The sequence below is a fragment of the Somniosus microcephalus genome, chromosome 26, assembly GCF_052327205.1.
Source record: "Somniosus microcephalus isolate GS21.2 chromosome 26, FLI_Smic_1.0, whole genome shotgun sequence".
Taxonomy (NCBI): Eukaryota; Metazoa; Chordata; class Chondrichthyes; order Squaliformes; family Somniosidae; genus Somniosus; species Somniosus microcephalus.
Window position 1 is genome coordinate 44,604,574 of NC_141012.1, and position 19,112 is coordinate 44,623,685.

At 45.6% G+C, this 19,112-nt stretch overlaps 1 protein-coding gene across 5 annotated transcripts in view; it reads right to left on the bottom strand.

Moving 5' to 3' along the window:
* srpra (SRP receptor subunit alpha) overlaps positions 1–19,112 on the bottom strand; it is a 42,015-nt gene that overhangs the window by 20,995 nt on the left and 1,908 nt on the right. For 4 of the 5 annotated variants that reach the window (XM_085968143.1, XM_085968142.1, XM_085968145.1 and 1 more), the window contains exons 2-5: positions 8,251–8,334; positions 5,377–5,540; positions 3,243–3,385; positions 598–772 (exon numbers count right to left, since the gene is read on the bottom strand). In XM_085968143.1, the coding sequence (XP_085824269.1) occupies positions 598–772; positions 3,243–3,385; positions 5,377–5,540; positions 8,251–8,334 (566 nt within the window). Of the gene's footprint in view, positions 1–597; positions 773–3,242; positions 3,386–5,376; positions 5,541–8,250; positions 8,335–18,125; positions 18,150–19,112 lie in introns of those variants that run through there. The other variant, XM_085968146.1, reaches the window with a different exon arrangement.

A 19,112-nucleotide genomic window follows, 5' to 3' on the forward strand; every position in this document is an offset into this window, starting at 1 on the left:
TAATCAGCAGGAGGTTACCTTGCCCATGCTTGACATGATGCCATGAGACTTCATGGGGTCCGGAGTCAATGTTAAGGACTCCCAGGGCCACTACCTCCCAACTGTATGCCACTGTGCCGCCACCCCTGGTGGGTCTGTCCTGCCGGTGGGACAGGACATACCCAGGGATGGTGATGGAGGAGTTTGGGACATTGGCTGAAAGGTATGATTCTGTGACTATGACTATGTCAGGCTGTTGCTTGACTAGTCTGTGGGACAGCTCTCCCAATTTTGGCACAAGTCCCCAGATATTAGTGAGGAAGACTTTGCAGGGTCGACTGGGCTGGGCGTGCCATTGTCGTGTCTGAAGCTGGTGCCGAGGTCGATGCCGGGTGGTCCGTCCGGTTTTATTCTTATTGTTTCTTACTGAGTGGCTTGCTGGGCCATTTCAGAGGGCAGTTAAGAGTTTGGAGTCACATAGGCCAGACCGGTTAAGGACGGCAGATTTATCATTAGCATTACAGCATCACCCATTATCAGGCACGTCCATCCAGAAAACACCACCAGCTGGCTGACCCAATAGTACTCTGTCCCCTCGGAAACAAGGCGCCTTCTCACCAGATTTCTTTTTTCTCTTTCCCCATTTTTCTACGGAAAAATTCCTCCCTATTCTTCTGGATGATTTCTTCCTGAGTCAAACCGTTTTGGTTGGCGTCTCCTGCAGCCACGGTTCCGGCAGTCTTTAACTGGACCTCAGTTTTCTTTTCTGCTGCAGACGCCTCGGGTACAGGGGCTGGATACAAGAGAGAGAGAGAGAGAGAGAGAGAGAGAGAGAAAGAAGAGAGAAAAGAAAAACCATCACCACGGCATAGTCATGTGTAAAATAAACTCTCAGAACAGCTCCTCTATATGTCTCCTTACAGCATGGGAACAAAAATTTTAAAAAATAAAACGAATCACTGAAGCAGGACAATTAAAACAGCACCTCACCGGCAATGTTCTGTGTGGCCTGTTACTTTCAATGTGCGGCCCCATTAAATTTCTGCGCATGTGCGATATTTCCAACGTAAAAGCTTGTGAGCAGCTTGCGTGGGATCTTACAGATTAGCACACGCACAGCTTAGCGGGAACATTGCTCACTGGTATACGTTTTATTTCCAGGGATAAGTTAGCCGGCCTCAGTATCCCTGTACGAGGGAGGGGGACAAACAAAAAGTTCCTCAAGGTCTCCCCACCTGATCACTATCCAGTGAACTCTGCATGTGCGGGGATGGTAGGCGAAGACAGAACTGGAGCCGGTTGTGTCTCCACGGTTCAATCGCCCACTAAAACTGACTGACATTGAAAGTCTAGAATCAGAAATAAATAATGGCCACTTGCATGAGGTAGCCGTGCCCAGGGAATCATACCCCAAGAATCAGCACCTACAGGAGAGGATAGAATCATGGACATTGTATTAAATCAGTGTTCTGTAGACATACATCATCCAGAGATTGACCCATCAAGATCATTCTCAACAATCTTCTCATACTTATAGCGATATCAATAGTAAGGAACAGACTGCCTACCTTGTAACCCAAGAAGCCCAAACCCAAGGGCAAGAAGTAATAAGCTTAAAAAATTAGAGGGGCTTGTATCCTCCAATTCCCCCACAGATTAAAAGTTGAGTGTTTTTAACCTTTTTTAAAAAAAGATAGATTAAACAATCTAGAATCAACTTTTCCTTGGAACTTTTTTCTTCTAATTCTGCTGATCTCAAGTTTATTTATAACACAAGGCTGATTTTTGTCAGCCGTGTCTCACCTCCGAGCGAGAAGGCTGTGGGGACTTGAGCACAAAAATCTAGGCAGACACTCCAGTGCAGCACTGAGGGAGTGCTGCACTGTCAGAAGTGCCATCTTTCGGATGAGACGTTAAGCCGAGCCAACTTGGGTGGACATAAAAAGATCCCATAGCACTATAGAGTAGGGTGTCCTGGCCAATATTTATCCCTCAACCAACATCATTAAAATACAGATTATTTGGTCGTCATCACATTGCTATTTGTGGAACCTTGCTGTGCGCAAATTGGCTGCCGCGTTTCCCTGTACGAAGGAGGGGAACAAACAAAAAGTTACAACAGTCACTACACGTCAAAATAATACTTCATTGGTTGTGCAGCACTTTGGCATGTCCGGAGGTCATGAAAGGTGCTTTATAAATACAAGTCTTTCTTTTTGTTTTGGATGGCGCTGCCAGGGGGAAGCCTCCCCTGCACATTGGGAAATTGCTGGTGCACGGCCCGGGATTCCTCCTTATTTACCGCTGGCAAATGCGCAGCACCCTGCACTCAGAAATCCTCCTCAAACACACATACATATACACTTCTGAGCAGGAGCAGAACTCTGGCTGGTTCCTCACCCACCAGCTGTACCCCAGGGGTACAGAGGACAATTCTTTTGTCCCAAAATTTGTCCTGGCTGAGCCCAGCTAACTCAGAGACTGGGAATGGCCCCACTGGTCTCTACAGGGTAGTGCTCCACCAGCAAGTGCCTTTACCGCACAGTAATCAGCAGAGTTGAAAGGTACTTTCTTTTGGCGGAGCGGATAGCAAGTCTCCACTTTTCCACGACTACCTCCACCAACATAGCAGAGACTGCAACTCCTCAGCATCAGGAAACACCAGGCCAGCTGCATACACACCTTATCCTCACTCAGCCAGAGGGGGAACCTGGTCAGGAGGACTTCCAGATACGAACCTCTGACCGAACAATCCTGTGACACGCTACAGTTGAACATTAAGTCGCTACATTAAAGTGGAGTGTGTATTGTATCAAATCACTCAAGTGTTCTAAAGAGATCTCAGTATACTTACTGGTGTCTTTCACTTATCTCTTGCCGCCATGCTGACTGCAGGCAGTTTGAGAGCAGACATCTGCATCGAACTCCCTCTCGTGTGGCACGATGAGCAGCAGTGGCTCGTGTCATTAGACTAGAGCCTCACATTCTGTCACAGCAGGAGGAGCTCCATATAAAATATCTGCGCTAACCAGCAGCTCCAAAAGCATAAAATACTAACACAAGGGACAGCAGAGAGACAGTCACAGTGAAGATCTTCCTCTAACACTTAGATGCTTCCTGAAACAAAGGTTTTCTCCCATTTAAGGCCGTGCACTCTGATGATTTGCTCTTTACTCCGCACCCTGTTGATTACAGCCGTTCTTTTTCTCTGCAGCACATTACACTATCTGAGCCACCCCCTCTGCCAATGCACCATGACTTACCTTCCTTCTTGTTTTTCTTGTTCTCCTTCCCCTTTTCTCCACGGATTTCTATCATAGATTTCACAGTTTTCTTTGATTTATCAGATTGTTCGAATGTTTTCATGACAGGTGGTGCTTTTCCTTTGGTGCGTCCCTCAGCAGCCCTAAAGACCACCGACAAAATGTAATGGATCAGGAGCAGAATTATCCAATCACAACTGGACAAAACAGGCAGTTCTTTTTTATAAACAAAGAAGATAGTGTTGTCACTGGATTTCTAGTTTCAAGGGACTAAATATTATTCATACTGTGATAAACACAATTCTTTTATTTTGTCTCTCCCTGGCTGGGGAGTCTAGAACTAGGTCACAGACTCAGAATAAGGGGTCGGCCATTTAGGACTGAGATGAAGAGAAATTTCTTCACTCAAAAGGTTGTGAATTTTTGGAATTCTCTACCACGGAGGGCTGTGGATGCTTAGTCGTTAAGTATATTCAAGACACAGATTGATAGATTTTTGGATACTAAAAGGGATAGAGGAAGTGTGCGGGAAGGTGGAGTTGAGGTTGAAGATGGCATGATCTTATTGAATGGTGGAGCAGGCTCGAAGGGCTGAATGGTCTACTCCTGCTCCTGTTTCTTATGTTCTCAATAGTTGGTACAATTCCACAGGTCCTGGTAGCCCTTTAGGACCTCACATAAGTGTCCATTCTTAATGTGAGAATCTAGGCAGTGGAATGCAAGCAGATTATTTTACTGTGGGGGCATCACAACTAAGCATGATCCTGTCCTCACCCATCGTCCGCACATGTACTTTCTATCAGGGGGTGCTGGAGAGGGATCAGGAATTGGAGCCTTGGCTGATTCCTCCCCCCCTGCCAACCTAGCTAAAGGTGCTGAGGCCAACTGCAGCATACCGCAACATCTCTCACCACCACCGCCCTTTTAGCTTTTCCTCAAACATGTCTTGTCAGGCAGTGACAGCAATTAGAGTGCAGGCCATCTGCACAAAGACCACAGCCTGACAAGATGTGTTTGAGGAGACACAGAATGACATAAACCCCCCACCCCCTGGCAGTGATATCTGCTCCACCACAACAGAAAAAGAAACTAGGAGGAATTCTAATCCCTGGTTTCCCTCTCTCTGAGTGGAGTAAACCATCCACTGAGAGGTTGGGAAGTTTAGAAGAATGTGATTACCCCCACGATATCTCATGTTAGAGACCTCGAGTGGAAGAAATGGGTACTGAGCAAATACTGATCTTTGAAACAGTCAAGATTAAACATGGATAGAGAAACCCATTGGGTCCATCCTGGTTTACCCAACTAGAAAAATCTACAGTCGCTCTATCACAGCATCCAGTTTCTTAAATGGGTCCAAGGTTTTTGCCTTCACCATTCTGTGACGCACAAGTCCATTCACACCACACAAGCGCCGGCAGTTCTTCAATTTATTCCTTACACTCCGTGTGTTTGTATAAGGAACGCTTATTTGGGCCACACACCCTAAGCCTGCCCTTATTTCTCTCTCCTGGTTTAATCGCTTTACATCTTTTAGTTTTCCCTTGACCTGTAGTGCCTAAAGCACAATTTCTGACTGTTACTCTACTCTCTTCCCTTTGGTTTGTTTTTGAACTATTATTTGTGCTACAATTTCCACCGGAGTCCTCCCCCACTCCAACCATTTACCAGTTTAAAGTCCTTGTGACGGCCCTATTTATCCTTGCGAGAGTCCATCCAGCATCAAGCCTAAAAATGCTTTTTCACCAGTTTGAACCTGTGGCATATCTTGAAATAATGCCCCAGCTTTTGCTTTTCAATACCATTTAAATACCTTGCATATCTCTCTAAGCCTCTTCTTGGTCTCCAACTTTCAAGGCTGAAGAGTCCTGTTTTCTAGTCTTTCCTTTTAATTTGATTCCCTGTCTCGAGGAGCTCTACTATCTCCAGAGATGTGAACATTTCCATTGTGTATATCCCTCTGGAATCAATAGTTAAGATGCCCACCTCTACTGTTGCCTCATCATAGCCTTGCTTCAAGTCTCTCGTGTGATTACTGCAAGTGGCAACTGTTATTCCGCACGCCTGGAAAGTGCGACATCTTATTAGATCCAGAAAAGGAAATTCTGAAACATGAAAGGTTTCATTCTCTTACCTCAGGAGGCCTCTGAAGTCATCCGAAAAGTCAAAGGAACCGTTGAGGAGGCCCAGCACCCCTTGCTGTTGTAACTGGTTCCTATATTTATCTCGAAATTGCATGTGGATATCATCAATAAACTTGTCTATATACGTTAGTGTCAAGATTTTTTGGTAGCCCACCTGCAGGGTAAAGTGAGAGGAGAAATGCCCCTAAATGAACTGGGTCTTGTTCTGATATTTATAACCACATGTCCTAAAATCAGTCTCGTAAACTATTCCATTTCACCCTGGAGTATTTAGAATTTGCCTCAACGGCACAAAATAAATATGAAGCATTACAGGTTGCTGCAAGTTAACAGGCCTGTGGTAAGCCCCTGGGCACAAAGCTCAGCTATTGCCCAAAACCATAGATTAGATTGGAGGGTTAATATCTCGGGATTCGCTGAGAGCAGTGATGCCACGTGTGTTTTAGACAGTTGGGCAATGTAACAAGCACCAGTACACGACAGTCTTCTCCTTTCTCGATCACTCCACCACTGAACTCCGGCAGTTATGCAATTCTGCCACCAGTTTCGCACTTCCCAGATAAGGAAAAGAGCAGGTTTTTCCCCAGGAGCGGCTCCATTTATGCTGACATTTATCCCTCTACTGCACTTGCTGACAGTAGCGCAATGTTCACAGACGATAGCCCAGACTGTGACCTGCCTTCTGCAGCAGCGCACTCAACCTACCCTGGCCACTGCTTCATCATATTATATATTAACACAGTACACGTGTCTGGGTTCGGCTAGTGCAGTGTGTGGAAGCACTAAAGGGCCTTACCATTGAACCCTCACACCACTAAGTTTCCAATCTCACCTTGTGGCAAGTGCGGCACCCCCAAGCCCCCATGTCTCCCAAGGGACATGGGGAAATATGAGGGAGAATCATTTCCCCAAGGAATGCTCCAGCACCTCCCACTGGTTTATTTCACAGCAATATGGATGGAGGCCTGGGTTTCAGTCTGCTACTCGGGGCAGGAAATACAAAGGCTGAGCAGCACTCTCTCCCTTCAACCTGCAGAACATTGGATTTAGGAAGTGTACCATGTGCGCACACAGAACTCAATCTAACGCAGTGGAATCAACGTTGGCATTTCCAGCTCAATACAGTAAATACTGGAAGAAACTTACGCAGTAAATTTTCTTGCTGTGCACAGCGTTAAAGTAAATCAACACATACTCCGCACTTAGTATTGAAGTTATAGTGAAACCTGTAAATTAGGAACACCGAAGGGACTTGCATCTGGTGTCCTTTATTTGGAAGTGACCTTATTTTCAAAATGCTCATTGTATGTGCAGTAAACCAGATGAGCCAAGGATTGGCTGCATCTCCTGCAATGTTCCGTCTTTTTTTCGCCCTCACTTGGGATCGGGCCGAATTCTGAAGCCCTGCCAGCATGCGATTTCAGTTCATTGCCAAAATGAGGTCCTTTCCCATTGAGTGAAGGATGTCCTGATTCTGGGATCTGCTATGTTGGAACTTCCTGCACAACAGTGCAGGCTGCCAAGAACCAGGAGGCTAGCCGTGAGCAGGCGAAGGAGGAAAACCGAGAAATGACAGCACAGGAGGAGGCCTTCAGCCCCTGGTGCTGGCGCTCGCTCCTGTAACCCCCAGATCCTTTTATATTTTGCCCTTTCAGATATTTATCCCCTTCCCTTTCAATTAATTAGTCTCTACCTCAATAGCCACAAGTGGTGAATGATCCCACAGCCGAATAGCCCTCAGTTTAAGAACCTTCCCCCTCGATTCTTCCACTACCCTGGCTGCTTCTCTCTCAGTACTACTTCCACTCCATGTTGTTGCTACAGCTCCAGGCTCTGCAGAGTATTATGGTGCACTCCCGCCTCAATCTCCTCGCTCCTAGCCCCTTCCTCTTGTCCCAGTCCCCTTCGCTTCCCGAGCCCACATTCCCATTTCTCCCCAAGCCCCCAATCGCTCCCTCCGAGCCTCCATTCCCCAGTCTCCATCTCTTCTTAGCCCTGATTTCAGAGATCCCCTCCGAATGCTGAGACCACCCCACATCAGATCCACTCCCGAATGTCGACACCCACGATTCCCAACTCTCCAGCCCCCTCCCGACTGCGCTCCACGTGGTCACGGCTCTCTGCGGCAGAGGTCAGGTGAGGCCATTTGGGGGGGGGGGGGGGGGGGTGCACTGTGGTGGGAAATTTAATGCGATGATCTCCAAGTAAATAATCTAGAGGCAGCGCCCTGGCGACCCATGCCGCATTTTGCGACTGTACCGGTCATTCCAGGGCAGCTCCTGGCTTCTGTGGAATGGGAGCTCTTTACCCAGCATCCATAGTGGCAGAGAAGCCCTCTTATCTCTGGGATAAGAGCCGTGCAAGCATTCAATCCCTGAGATAGAGGGGTTTCTGGGCCATGGTGCATTCTGGGTAAATAGATCTCCATTACACAAAAGCCATTTTCTTCACCCGCTGTCACATCGCACTTTCCTGTATTTCCAGTGTTTTCAGTTGCACATGGACTCAGTTAATTGAAGGCTTGTTAATTTGCGAATGCCCGCGGTTTTACAGTGCAGCTTATAGCTATTATAATGCAAGTTATTTGGGACTGTCAATAGTGTCCTTTTTTTTTGGTGTCCAATTGTACAGATTTCACTGTACTCCCATTTAAGCAACTACTTCTTTCACATCCACTTCAATAAGCACTACAAACACCTAGATTAGCCCGAAATAAACCACGGCTACAGCCCCCAGAATTCTATGCACATCTCTTGGTATCATTGACATTAACCTCAGATAACCAGCACAGGAACCATGGGCAGAATGACCTCCTGCTGCGCTTTATATATTTAGGAATTATCTTTAGTCTGTTGAATACTCACCACAAACAGCAACTCAAACTCATTGTCCAGCTTGTATTTAAGGGTGAGGGCATCACGAGTGAATGAGTTATTTCCTCCTCTCTCCTACAAAAGGACAGACAGTTCATTAGGTGAATAATCAAATTTGTCATCCCTGACGGTTAAGGACAGCATAGCAAGGCCCAGAGAATTTGCTCTCGGATGCCAACACACCGGACCTTTCTCTTAGCCTAATGCACACACTGACAACTATCCAAACCACTTGCTTTTGTATCAGGTAATTATATTTGATATAGGATATATACCCCACTTCACCTGAAGACTACACTTGGTCTTGACACCATGTGCAACATCAAGAGAAATCAAGTACAGGAAACTTTGGTTTATCCGGAGGTTGTATGTCCGGAATACTCGATCTAACGGCAAAAATCAGGAGCCGTTTTCTGTAAGTTTTTTTAGATCTCGTTCTTTTTTTCCCCCAAGTCAGGCGCTGCAAGGTCTGTAGCTATAGCGACAGCTTCAGCTAGAGACGCTTGCAGCTGCAGACGACTCTTTAGAAGCTGTTGCTAAAGAACAGTGTTTGTTGTCAGATACGGAGATGAAAACCTCCGTATGCTTCAACATTAACTTTGTATGTCCGGCAGTTTTGATAGATCGGCAACAGCTCGGTCCCGTCGGTGCCGGATATCACAGTTTCCTGTAGTATATATTTAAAGAGGGACACAACTGGTGGAAAGGTGGAATACCCCAAGCTCTGCAGGGCTGTTAAGATGCTCTCCCAGACAAATACATTTCTACTTGCACAGGCTCACAAGTGGCATCATGGAGAACGAATGGTACTCAACCGAAGGTGCAGTTTAAACCAAAGCAAGGTTTTAATCTTGTGAAGTACTGGTAACGCTGAAACAAGTTGCAGAGAAAATTCTGAAGATTTGAAGTAAAATGCATCAGGAGAGTTTTGGAAAATTCAGTGGCAGTGATGAGTAGGTAGGTAGACAACTTGTCACGATAAGAGATGTGATTTTGATTATGAGATTTCAATGGCCATGTACCAAGACAGAGAAGCTACGCAAGCAAGTCTTGGGCTGGCAGCCCCAGAGATACTTTGCACAAAACAACTTAGAGAGATATGTAAACAATCATAATTTCAACACAGGCAAAATGCAACAGAATGGTGGATTACTGCCCACTGAACCGTAACGACATTTTAAATCCTGGCTAATCTAAATTCCATCTCAAATTCCTTAAAAGGAGGTACATTATGGAATCTGCTTTACTTGCTTTTTCTGTTTTGTTTCTGAAGCCTAAGCTTGCTGTGTTGTGATGTAAAAATGTACCGAGCTCAAGCAGCATCAATGGAAATTCTTACAGCCAAACAGCAGGAGCTCCGGGGTGGCTTAAATACACCATGTGGGGTGGTGCTTCGTACACAGGTCCGGAAGATCCAGCCCCAGGTTTGATCCGCAGCCAGTGCGGAGTTAGCTGATCCCAAACAGGCCAATGGGGAGGGAACTACAATTGGTCTCGGGAGGGGTAAACTCAGCTCTCTAATTGCCAGCTAGTGAACATCATGGAAAATGCACCTGCGGTTGGGAGAACAGGTTCAAACTCAGCTTGGTACTCTCTACGGTCCAGTAGCTTGGCAACACTCACTGCCTATGGTCACACACCAACAATGGCCACTGGCCACTGGGAGTGTAGTAATGGAGAGCTTGTCGACACCCAGCAAACGTCAGCACTTTCAGGAGTACAGGGGAGCAAATGGTGTAAGAAAACACCAAGAGTATCACACAACCCGAAAAAATCCTTCTAAAATCTATCAAAATAGGAAGGATATCCATTTTCACCTTCCCTACATTTCAATGATCTGCTGCATGTTGGTAGCAATTTGACATCAGCAAAGTCAAGTTTTAAATAATTCAGTACATTTGGCATTATAAGCATTTCACCATTAAACCGATAGCTCAACGAACAATACCCTACAGTGACAGCAATGATGTTAAATTAATGTATTTTTGTTACATCATCCTTATTGTGACCAACTATTTTTAGTGGGAGGGGAATCTTTGCAAGTTAATGTAAGAATGCAATTCCCCAGCCTCATTTGTGCCAGCAGGGAGGCAATCAGCTGTGCCCCAATGGAAAAATTGCTGAAAATAGTTAACAAAAAAATATTATTGCAGGGTATAACTTGCTGCACCCATTACGTGCAAAAGGGACTTCGAGCACATAAATCTAGGCTGACACTCCAGTGCAGTACTGAGGGAGTGCTGCACTGTCAGAGGTGCGTCTTTTGCTCTCTCAGGTGTAGGTAAACATAGAAGATAGGAGCAGGAGTAGGCCATTCGGCCCCTCGAGCCTGCTCCGCCATTCAATGAGATCATGGCTGATCATCCAAATTCAGTACCCGGTCCTTGCCTTCTCCCCATACCCCTTGATCCCTTTAGCCTTGAGAAATATATCCAACTCCTTCCTGAATATATTTAATGAATTGGCCTCTACTGCCTTGTGGTAGAGAATTCCACAGCTTCACCACTCTCTGGGTGAAGAAATTCCTCCTCATCTCTGTCCTAAATGGCTTACCCCTTATCCTTAGATTGTGACCCCTGGTTCTGGACTCCCTGACCATCAGGAACATCCTTCCAGCATCTAGTCTGTCCAGTCCTGTTAGAATTTTATAAGTTTTGATGAGATCCCCTCTCATTCTTCTAAACTCCAGCGAGTACAAGCCCAATCGATCCAATCTCTCCTCATACGTCATTCCTGCCATCCCAGGTATCAGCCTGGTGAATCTTCGCTGAACTCCTTCCATGGCAAGAACATCCTTCCTCAGATAAGGCGACCAAAACTGCACACAATACTCAAGGTGTGGTCTCACCCAAGCCTTGTACAACTGCAGCAAGACATCCTTGTTCCTGTACTCAAACTCTCTTGCTACAAAGGCCAACATACCATTTGCCTTCTTAACCGCCTGCTGCACCTGCATGCTTACCTTCAGCGACTGGTACACAAGGACACCCAGATCTCGTTGCACTTCCCCTTCTCCCAATCTATTGCCATTCAGATAATAATCTGCCTTCTTGTTTTTGCTACCAAAGTGGATAACCTCGCATTTATATTGCATCTGCCATGCTTCTGCCCAATCACCCAACCTGTCCAAATCATCCTGGAGTTTCTCGGCATCCTCCTCACAGCACACACGCCCACCCAGCTTTGTGTCGTCTGCAAATTTGGAGATATTACATCTAGTTCCCTTGTCTAGATCATTAATATATATTGTGAATAGCTGGGGTCCAATGACCGATCCCTGCGGTACCCCACTAGTCACTGCCTGCCACTCAGAAAAAGACCAGTTTATGCCAACTCTTTGCTTTCTGTCTGCCAACCAGTTCTCTATCCAAGTCAGTACCTTGCCCCCAATCCCATGTGCCTTAACTTTACACGCTAATCTCTTATGCGGGACCTTATTGAAAGCCTACTGAAAGTCCAAATACACCACATCCACTGGTTCTCCCTTATCTATTTTACCAGTTACATCCTCAAAAAATTCCAGTAGATTAGTCAAGCACGATTTACCCTTTGTAAATCCATGTTGACTTTGTCCGATCCTGTCACTGTTTTCCAACATCTTTTATAATGGACTCTAGCATTTTCCCCACTACTGATGTCAGGCTTACCAGTCTGTAATTCCCCATTTTCTCTCTACCACCTTTTTTGAATAGTGGGGTAACATTAGCTACCCTCCAATCCACAGGTACTGTTCCAGATTCCATCGAATGTTGGAAGATGATCAGCAATGCATCTACTATTTCTAGGGCCACTTCCTTAAGTACCCTGGGATGTAGATTGTCAGGCCCTGGGGATTTATCGGCCTTCAATCCCATCAATTTCCTTAACACCATTTCCCTACAAATACTGATTTCTTTCAGTTCCTCCCTTTCATCAGACCCTATGTTCCCCGACATCTCTGGAAGGTTAGACTCAAGTTATGCCCAAAACCACTTAGCTCGTGTTTTCGGCAATCTCTTACGTTCAAGATTTAATTTGCCCGAAACAGGTCCCGCCTCCAGGTCAAAATTGCGAGATTCCACCAATTGTGCTGGTTCGGGAAGACTCTTCAAATTGTGCTCAACTTCTTAGGTGCACAGGCACATTTTGAAAGTTTTTCCACATCAAAAATGTTAAGAAACTGACTAGTGTACACCAATTAAACTATTACATGGTTCAGTTTTTTTTTTAACAGTCATTTGCAGTGATTTTAAATTAGGTTACTCATAGGCAGAAGACTCGACACCCATATTAAAAATTACAACGGTGATCAACCCATTTTCAGCTGCATTAATAAAACTGCACCGGGTTACCATTCTTAAATACAAAGAATACTTTTTAACGGGAAGAAAAAAATTGCATTCTATTGTGCAGGCTCATGGAAGATTTTATATTTATGATTATGCTAATGAAATTTAGCAGAAACTTGAACTATATTTCAATGTCAAGCGCATTGAGAGCAATTCCACATTGCGTCCAAAGTGGAAACTCCACCCTAAGATATCCAAGGTTAAGATTACTGCACAAAGTAATTTTACACCTCGTTTAGTGGCAAAATGGGAGCAGAGTCAATATTGGGGGAAAAAAAGCTGATTTGGTTCAGTTTCCTCACAATCAGAATAGGAGCCATGACCCAGACTGGTCCTGTAAAAGCACTTCCACTGTAGCCAGACAAAGGATAAATGGAAATGGGCAGGGAGTATTTGCAACTGTAGGTATTTAATTATTTTGCCAATTCGGCAGGACATGGGGGAGAACTCTCCTGCTCTTCTTCAAATAGTGCTGTGGGATCTTTTACGTCCACCTGAGGGTTTAACATCTCATCGAAATTGGTCAAACTGCCTATAATGCATAAAACATGAATGGATGCAGACATCAATCTAGTACCAGTGTGGTTCAGAAGGTCGTGGGTTCAGTCCCACTCCACAGACTTCTAGGCCGACAGTCCATTGCAATGCTGAGGGAGTGCCGCGCTGTTGGAGGTGCCAACCTTCGGAGGAGACGCTAAACTGAGGCCCTGTCTGCCCGCCCTCTCAGGTGGATGTAAAAGATCCCAAGGCACGATACGAAGAAGAGCAGGGGAGTTATCCCGTGTGTCATGGCTAACATTTATCCCTCAACCAACATGACTAAAAAAATGATCTGGTCATTATCACACTGCTATTTGTGGGAGCTTGCTGTGCGCAAATTGGCTGCCACGTTTCCTACATTATATAAATGCAAGTCTTTCTTAAATATTTTGTGAATACATCCTCAATGCATTAGAAACAATCACCATATTGTACAGTAAAGGATATCGTCAGATCTACTTTGTAGTATAATTTTTTGACAAGACTGTCAAAGGGAAAGATAATATACACAAACAGATGTCTGAGGAGAATCTGCTTTTTATAACAAGGAGTGTTATGCCATGTACTGTAATATACAAATGTATTCTATTAACCTGCAGCAGTGTTCCTTTATGGCCACAAACGTGTAACCGTTTAGGTAAATACAAGTTCAGATGAGAATTGAATCGCTTGATTGGGGACCTTTGCAGCTCGTCAGTTTCAGGCTGCAACTCCGAAGCATTCAGCACTCTGACTGTCTTACATTTGTCACAAAGTGCAAAGTCTGTACAGTACACCACAATACGCTTATACCTGGACAATTCACTGGATAAATCTCTCAACCAATGGAGGCAAAACATGAAAAACTAAGTCACACACATGTAAACCACATATTAGGCAAGTAGGTACAAGGCTGCATATGATCAGCCCTGCCTGAGCTAGATAACAGCTCGCTAGTTAATTCCTTTGTGACGCGGACAAACTACAATGAGCAGAGTGTATCCCGATTGTCACATTAGCCTAGAAATTTCTGTTGCCGATATTAGCAGATGACACATTTCAGTGGGCGCTATTTAAAATAAATGGGTTAAAAGCCACCTTAGAAATAGTGGGCAGACAAATGTCACAGGAATGTTTTCAGCCTTCATATACTGATACCGGCAACAGGAGCTTTGGACTGGGCAACATGGTCCCACAAATAGTAATGAAATAACAGACCAATTGATCTGTTTGGTGTTGATGATCGAGGGCTAAATGTTGGGCAGGACAACAACTTCAAGATATTTTATTTGCCATATGTAACTAGTACAATGGAATGCTTACTCCCCAATCACTCCCACAATAAAGCTGTGGGAGCTCACAGAGACACGTCAGCTATTCTCCAGCGCCGTGTTCTGAAAAAGTCAATTTAATGGCATCTAATGGCAGTGGGAACGCGATGTCCTTCAGCCGCTCCGTCCACCCCGTCCTCCTCCTCACTGTTGCCGGCTTCACGATGTGGTGGCCTGCTTCTCCCGCTCACGGTCCGGCCTCTGGCCGCCGTGCCCGGCTCCCCCTCCTCCCAGTCGGACTGCGAGCTTCCCGCCGAGGAGCTGCCGGCCGACGTGCTGTAGCGGGTCGTCGTCGCTGCTCCTGCTTGCTGCTTGGTAACTTGGCAGCTCTCCAGCTTCTGAATCAGTTCGTCATGGATGGAGGCCCCACTCCAGGAATGTGAGCACATAATCTAGTCTGATGCTTCAGTGCAATACTGATGGAATGCTGTATTGCCAGAGGTGCTGTCTTTTGGGTGAGACATTGAACTGAGCTTCTTTGGGTAGATATGAAAAGATGATATGCAATGTTCCCTGTAAGCTGCGACGGCCGTGCAGCGCTCCAGGGACCCGCGCGCAGCTGGCTTTAGTGAGAAAAACCGCAGAAGTGCAGTATTTTGAATGGCCCACGCAAGACGCCAAACAAACATACAGGGAACATTGATTATACGTCCTCTCACAGAGCTGGGGAGTTTTCCTAGTGCGCCGACATTAGTGGCAGCGTGTCAGCCGTCCAGATCCTAAAGTTCCCTTTAAGATGCTCCTTAAAACCCACCTCTTTGATCAAGCTTTTAATCACCTGTCCCAACATCACCTTCCTTGGCTTGGTGTCAATTTTTGTCTTATAACGCTCCTGTGAAGAGCCAGGGGACATTAATGGCACCATATAAATGCAAGTTGTTGTTTTCCTGGCCAACATTTAGTCCTTCACCATCAACACCAAAACCGATCCTTTCGCCCACTGCCGATTGTGGGACCTTGCTGCATGCAAATTGGCTACCACGCGTGTTCTTTATTCCTGCCATTATATCAGCAAGTAAGTAAGCCACTAAAACAGCAGCAGCTGCTGGAATAGAACTTCAAAAACAAGCATCAATGAGGAGTGTTTTTGCATTTGTAGAAGTGCTTGCATCAATGTCCCACTTGCATAACAGGCCAGGGCCCCAAGGAGATAAACAAGGGAATAAAAGGTAAAATCCTCATAAAGACAAGATCTCTGAGGTACTTGAAGAAAAACAAGAAAGCACAAATTCTGAACAGGGTAAAAACAACCTATGCACCGAGGCAAGAACAGAAAATGCTGAAAATACTCAGCAGGTCAGGTAGCATCTGTGGAGAGAACAACAGAGTTAACGTTTCAGGTCGATCATCGCCCTGAAACGTTAACTCTGTTTCTCTCTTCGCAGATGCTGCCTGACCTGCTGAGTATTTCCAGCAGTTTGTTTTTTATTTCAGATTTCCAGCATCCGCAGTATTTTACTTATGCACTGAGGCAACCGCATGTTGGACAATCAAAGAAATATAGGACACCAGCTTTTTAAAAAAGACTTGAAAGAAAGACTTGCATTTCTATAGCGCCTTTCACGACCACCGGATGTCCCAAAGCGCTTTACAGCCAATGAAGTACTTTTTGAAGTGTTGTCACTGTTGTAATGTAGGAAACACGGCAGCCAATTTGTGCACAGCAAGCTCCCACAAACAACGTAATAATGACCTGTGCACAGCAAGCTCCCACAAACAACGTAATATGACCAGATAATCTGTTTTTAGTGATGCTGATTGAGGGATAAATATTGGCCAGGACACCAGGAATAAATCCCCTGCTCTTCTTTGAAATAGTGTCATGGGATCTTTTACCTACACCCGAGAAAGCAGACGGGGCCTCAGTTTAATGTCTCATCCGACAGAGCAGCACTCCCTCAGTACTGCACTGGAGTGCCAGATAAAGACTCGTTATTCATTACCTGACCATCATGTCTCTTCTCCCTCCCAAAGTTTTCCAGGCCTGAAGGGGCCAATTCTTACTAGGTATGGCAACACCGACATCTTGACCAAGTTATGAGCCAAGGCAATGAGTGTTGATAAGCTATTTGATAGCAGGGGGCAGCACAACCAAATCAGACACCAGAATGCAGAGGCCATTACTGGTACGGACTTTCTTTCTAATTAATTTTCCGATGTTAATTATGAAACTAGTTGAATCCCTTACAAAATGTCTTTGTATCATCCAATTTGAACATCACATCTCTCCATGCCCCCCCTCACTCAAAAATTCTCCTCAGAGGGCCAACTTGTTGATACCAGAAGTGTTCTCTTCCAAGGTGTGCCAAGGTCGTGAATATCAGGCTATTTGACAACAGGGACCATCACAGCCGAATCCAATCTACTCTTATGTGCACTTTCCAATAGGGGTCATCAGATAGCAATCAGGTCCAGGAACCTTGACTGACTTTGACTGACTTCTGTTCCCCTTCCAAGGAAACTGATGCAAACAGTAGTTACTACCACTGCTACCCGAACTGAAATGAGCTAACCCATCGCAAACACAGAGATTGAGCCTGTGTTGCTCTATGCCACATGAAGAGAAACATCCTTGGCCATCAGGAAACTCAAAACTACAATCCTACTGCACCTGGAATGTGGCAGTTCATCGTTACTTATACTGTATAAGGTATATTCAAACAAAAAATATCCAGAACAGCTGCTCTGACTGTGGATGACTTCGTAGCTCATCCTTGGCTTTAGAATTTGGCTAACAATCTGTCTCCAACCCTCTGAAGTGCTTGGGCTAATGCAACATGGGTGTTTCCAGCCCTTCTGCTTCACAGAATGGCCAGAGACCAGGCATTTCCCCATGGACCAGGAGGGAAATATCATGGGAAGATGTCCCAGATCACTCTGATGCACCTCCTTATGGCTCGTTCAGAGTAGTGGCTGTTGCTGGGAGCAGGTTAATCACAGATGGTGTATTCCACAGAGAAAGACTAATGAAGCTTCACCCTCATCCAAAAACACATGCACACAATGAAGACAAGCACAATTAATATTGCACACAGATTTATAAACAAGTTATATCCAAATAGGAATTTCTAACCCTACAATCACATTAATCGGGGTATATTACGGAATATCACAAATATAGCCATGTTGCTTTTTTCTCCCTTGTAAGACCACAATATTGTCTGCTCAACCCATCTCCTGCTCGATGAGTGATCAGTCAGAATTCTCACAGTACAGCATTACATGGCTCACTAAATACAAGGTGACTTCAGATACAACAATAAGGGAACGGAGACAAATCAAATTTGCAGCACCAAAACATAAAAAACTTCGACCATGATAAAAAGCAGAGGATTTTAATGAACATTTCCAAATTGGATCGTTGTATGTAAATTTGAACAAGCCTGAGAACGAACTTAGATCAGGTAGCTACGCTCCTCTGAGGCACCAAGAAATTTACTGGCACAACCCATTTGGTTAACAAAAAAATTTAGCTCATGTTTAGCAGCTCTCCTAGATCACTCGGCTCCAGACCTCATTGCAGCCTTGGTCCAAACATGGACAAAGGAGCTGAATTCCAGAGGTGAGGTGAGTGTGACTGCCCTTGACATCAAGGCAGCATTTGACCGAGTGTGGCATCAAGGAGCCCTAGTAAAACTGAAGTCAATGGGAACCGGGGGGGAAAATTCTCCACTGGCTGGAGTCATACCTGGCACATAGGAAGATAGTTGCAGTGGTTGAAGATCAATCATCACAGCGTCAGCACATCGCTGCAGGAGTTCCTCAGGGCAGTGTCCTAGGCCCAAACATCTTCAGCTGCTTCATCAATGATCTTCCCTCCAACATAAGGTCAGAAATGGTGATGTTCACTGATGACTGCACAGTGTTCAGTGCCATTTGCAACTCCTCAGATAATGAAACAGTCAATGCTTGCATGCAGCAAGACCTGAACGGCATTCAGGTTTGGGCTGATAAGTGACAAGTAATATTCGTGCCACACAAGTGCCAGGCAATGACAATCTCCAACAAGCGAGAGCCTAACCAGCGCCCCTTGACATTGAACGGCATTACCATCGCCAAATCGCCCACCATCAACATCCTGGGGGACACCACCGACCAGAAACTTAACTGGACCAGCCACATAAATACTGTGGCAACAAGAGCAGGTCAGAGGCTGGGTATTCTGCAGCGAGTGTCTCACCTCCTGACTTCCCAAAGCTTTTCCACCATCTACAAGGCACAAGTCAGGAGTGTGATGGAATACTCTCCAGTTGCCTGGATGAGTGCAGCTCCAATAACACTCAAGAAGCTCGTCACCATCCAAGACAAAGCAGCCCGCTTGATTGGCACCCCATCCACCACCTTAAACATTCACTCTCTCCACCACTGGCGCACCGTGGCTGCAGTTTATACCATCTACAAGATGCACTGCAGCAACTCGCCAAGGCTTCTTCGGCAGCACCTCCCAAACCCGCGACCTCTTCCACCTAGAAGGACAAGGGCAGCAGACGCATGGGAACACCATCACCTCCAAGTCACACGCCATCCTGACTTGGAAGTATATCGCCGTTCCTTCATTGTCACTGGGTCAAAATCCTGGAACTCCCTCCCTAACAGCACTGTGGGAGTACCTTCACCACATGGACTGCAGCGGTTCAAGGCGGCGGCTCACCACCACCTTCTCAAGGGCAATTAG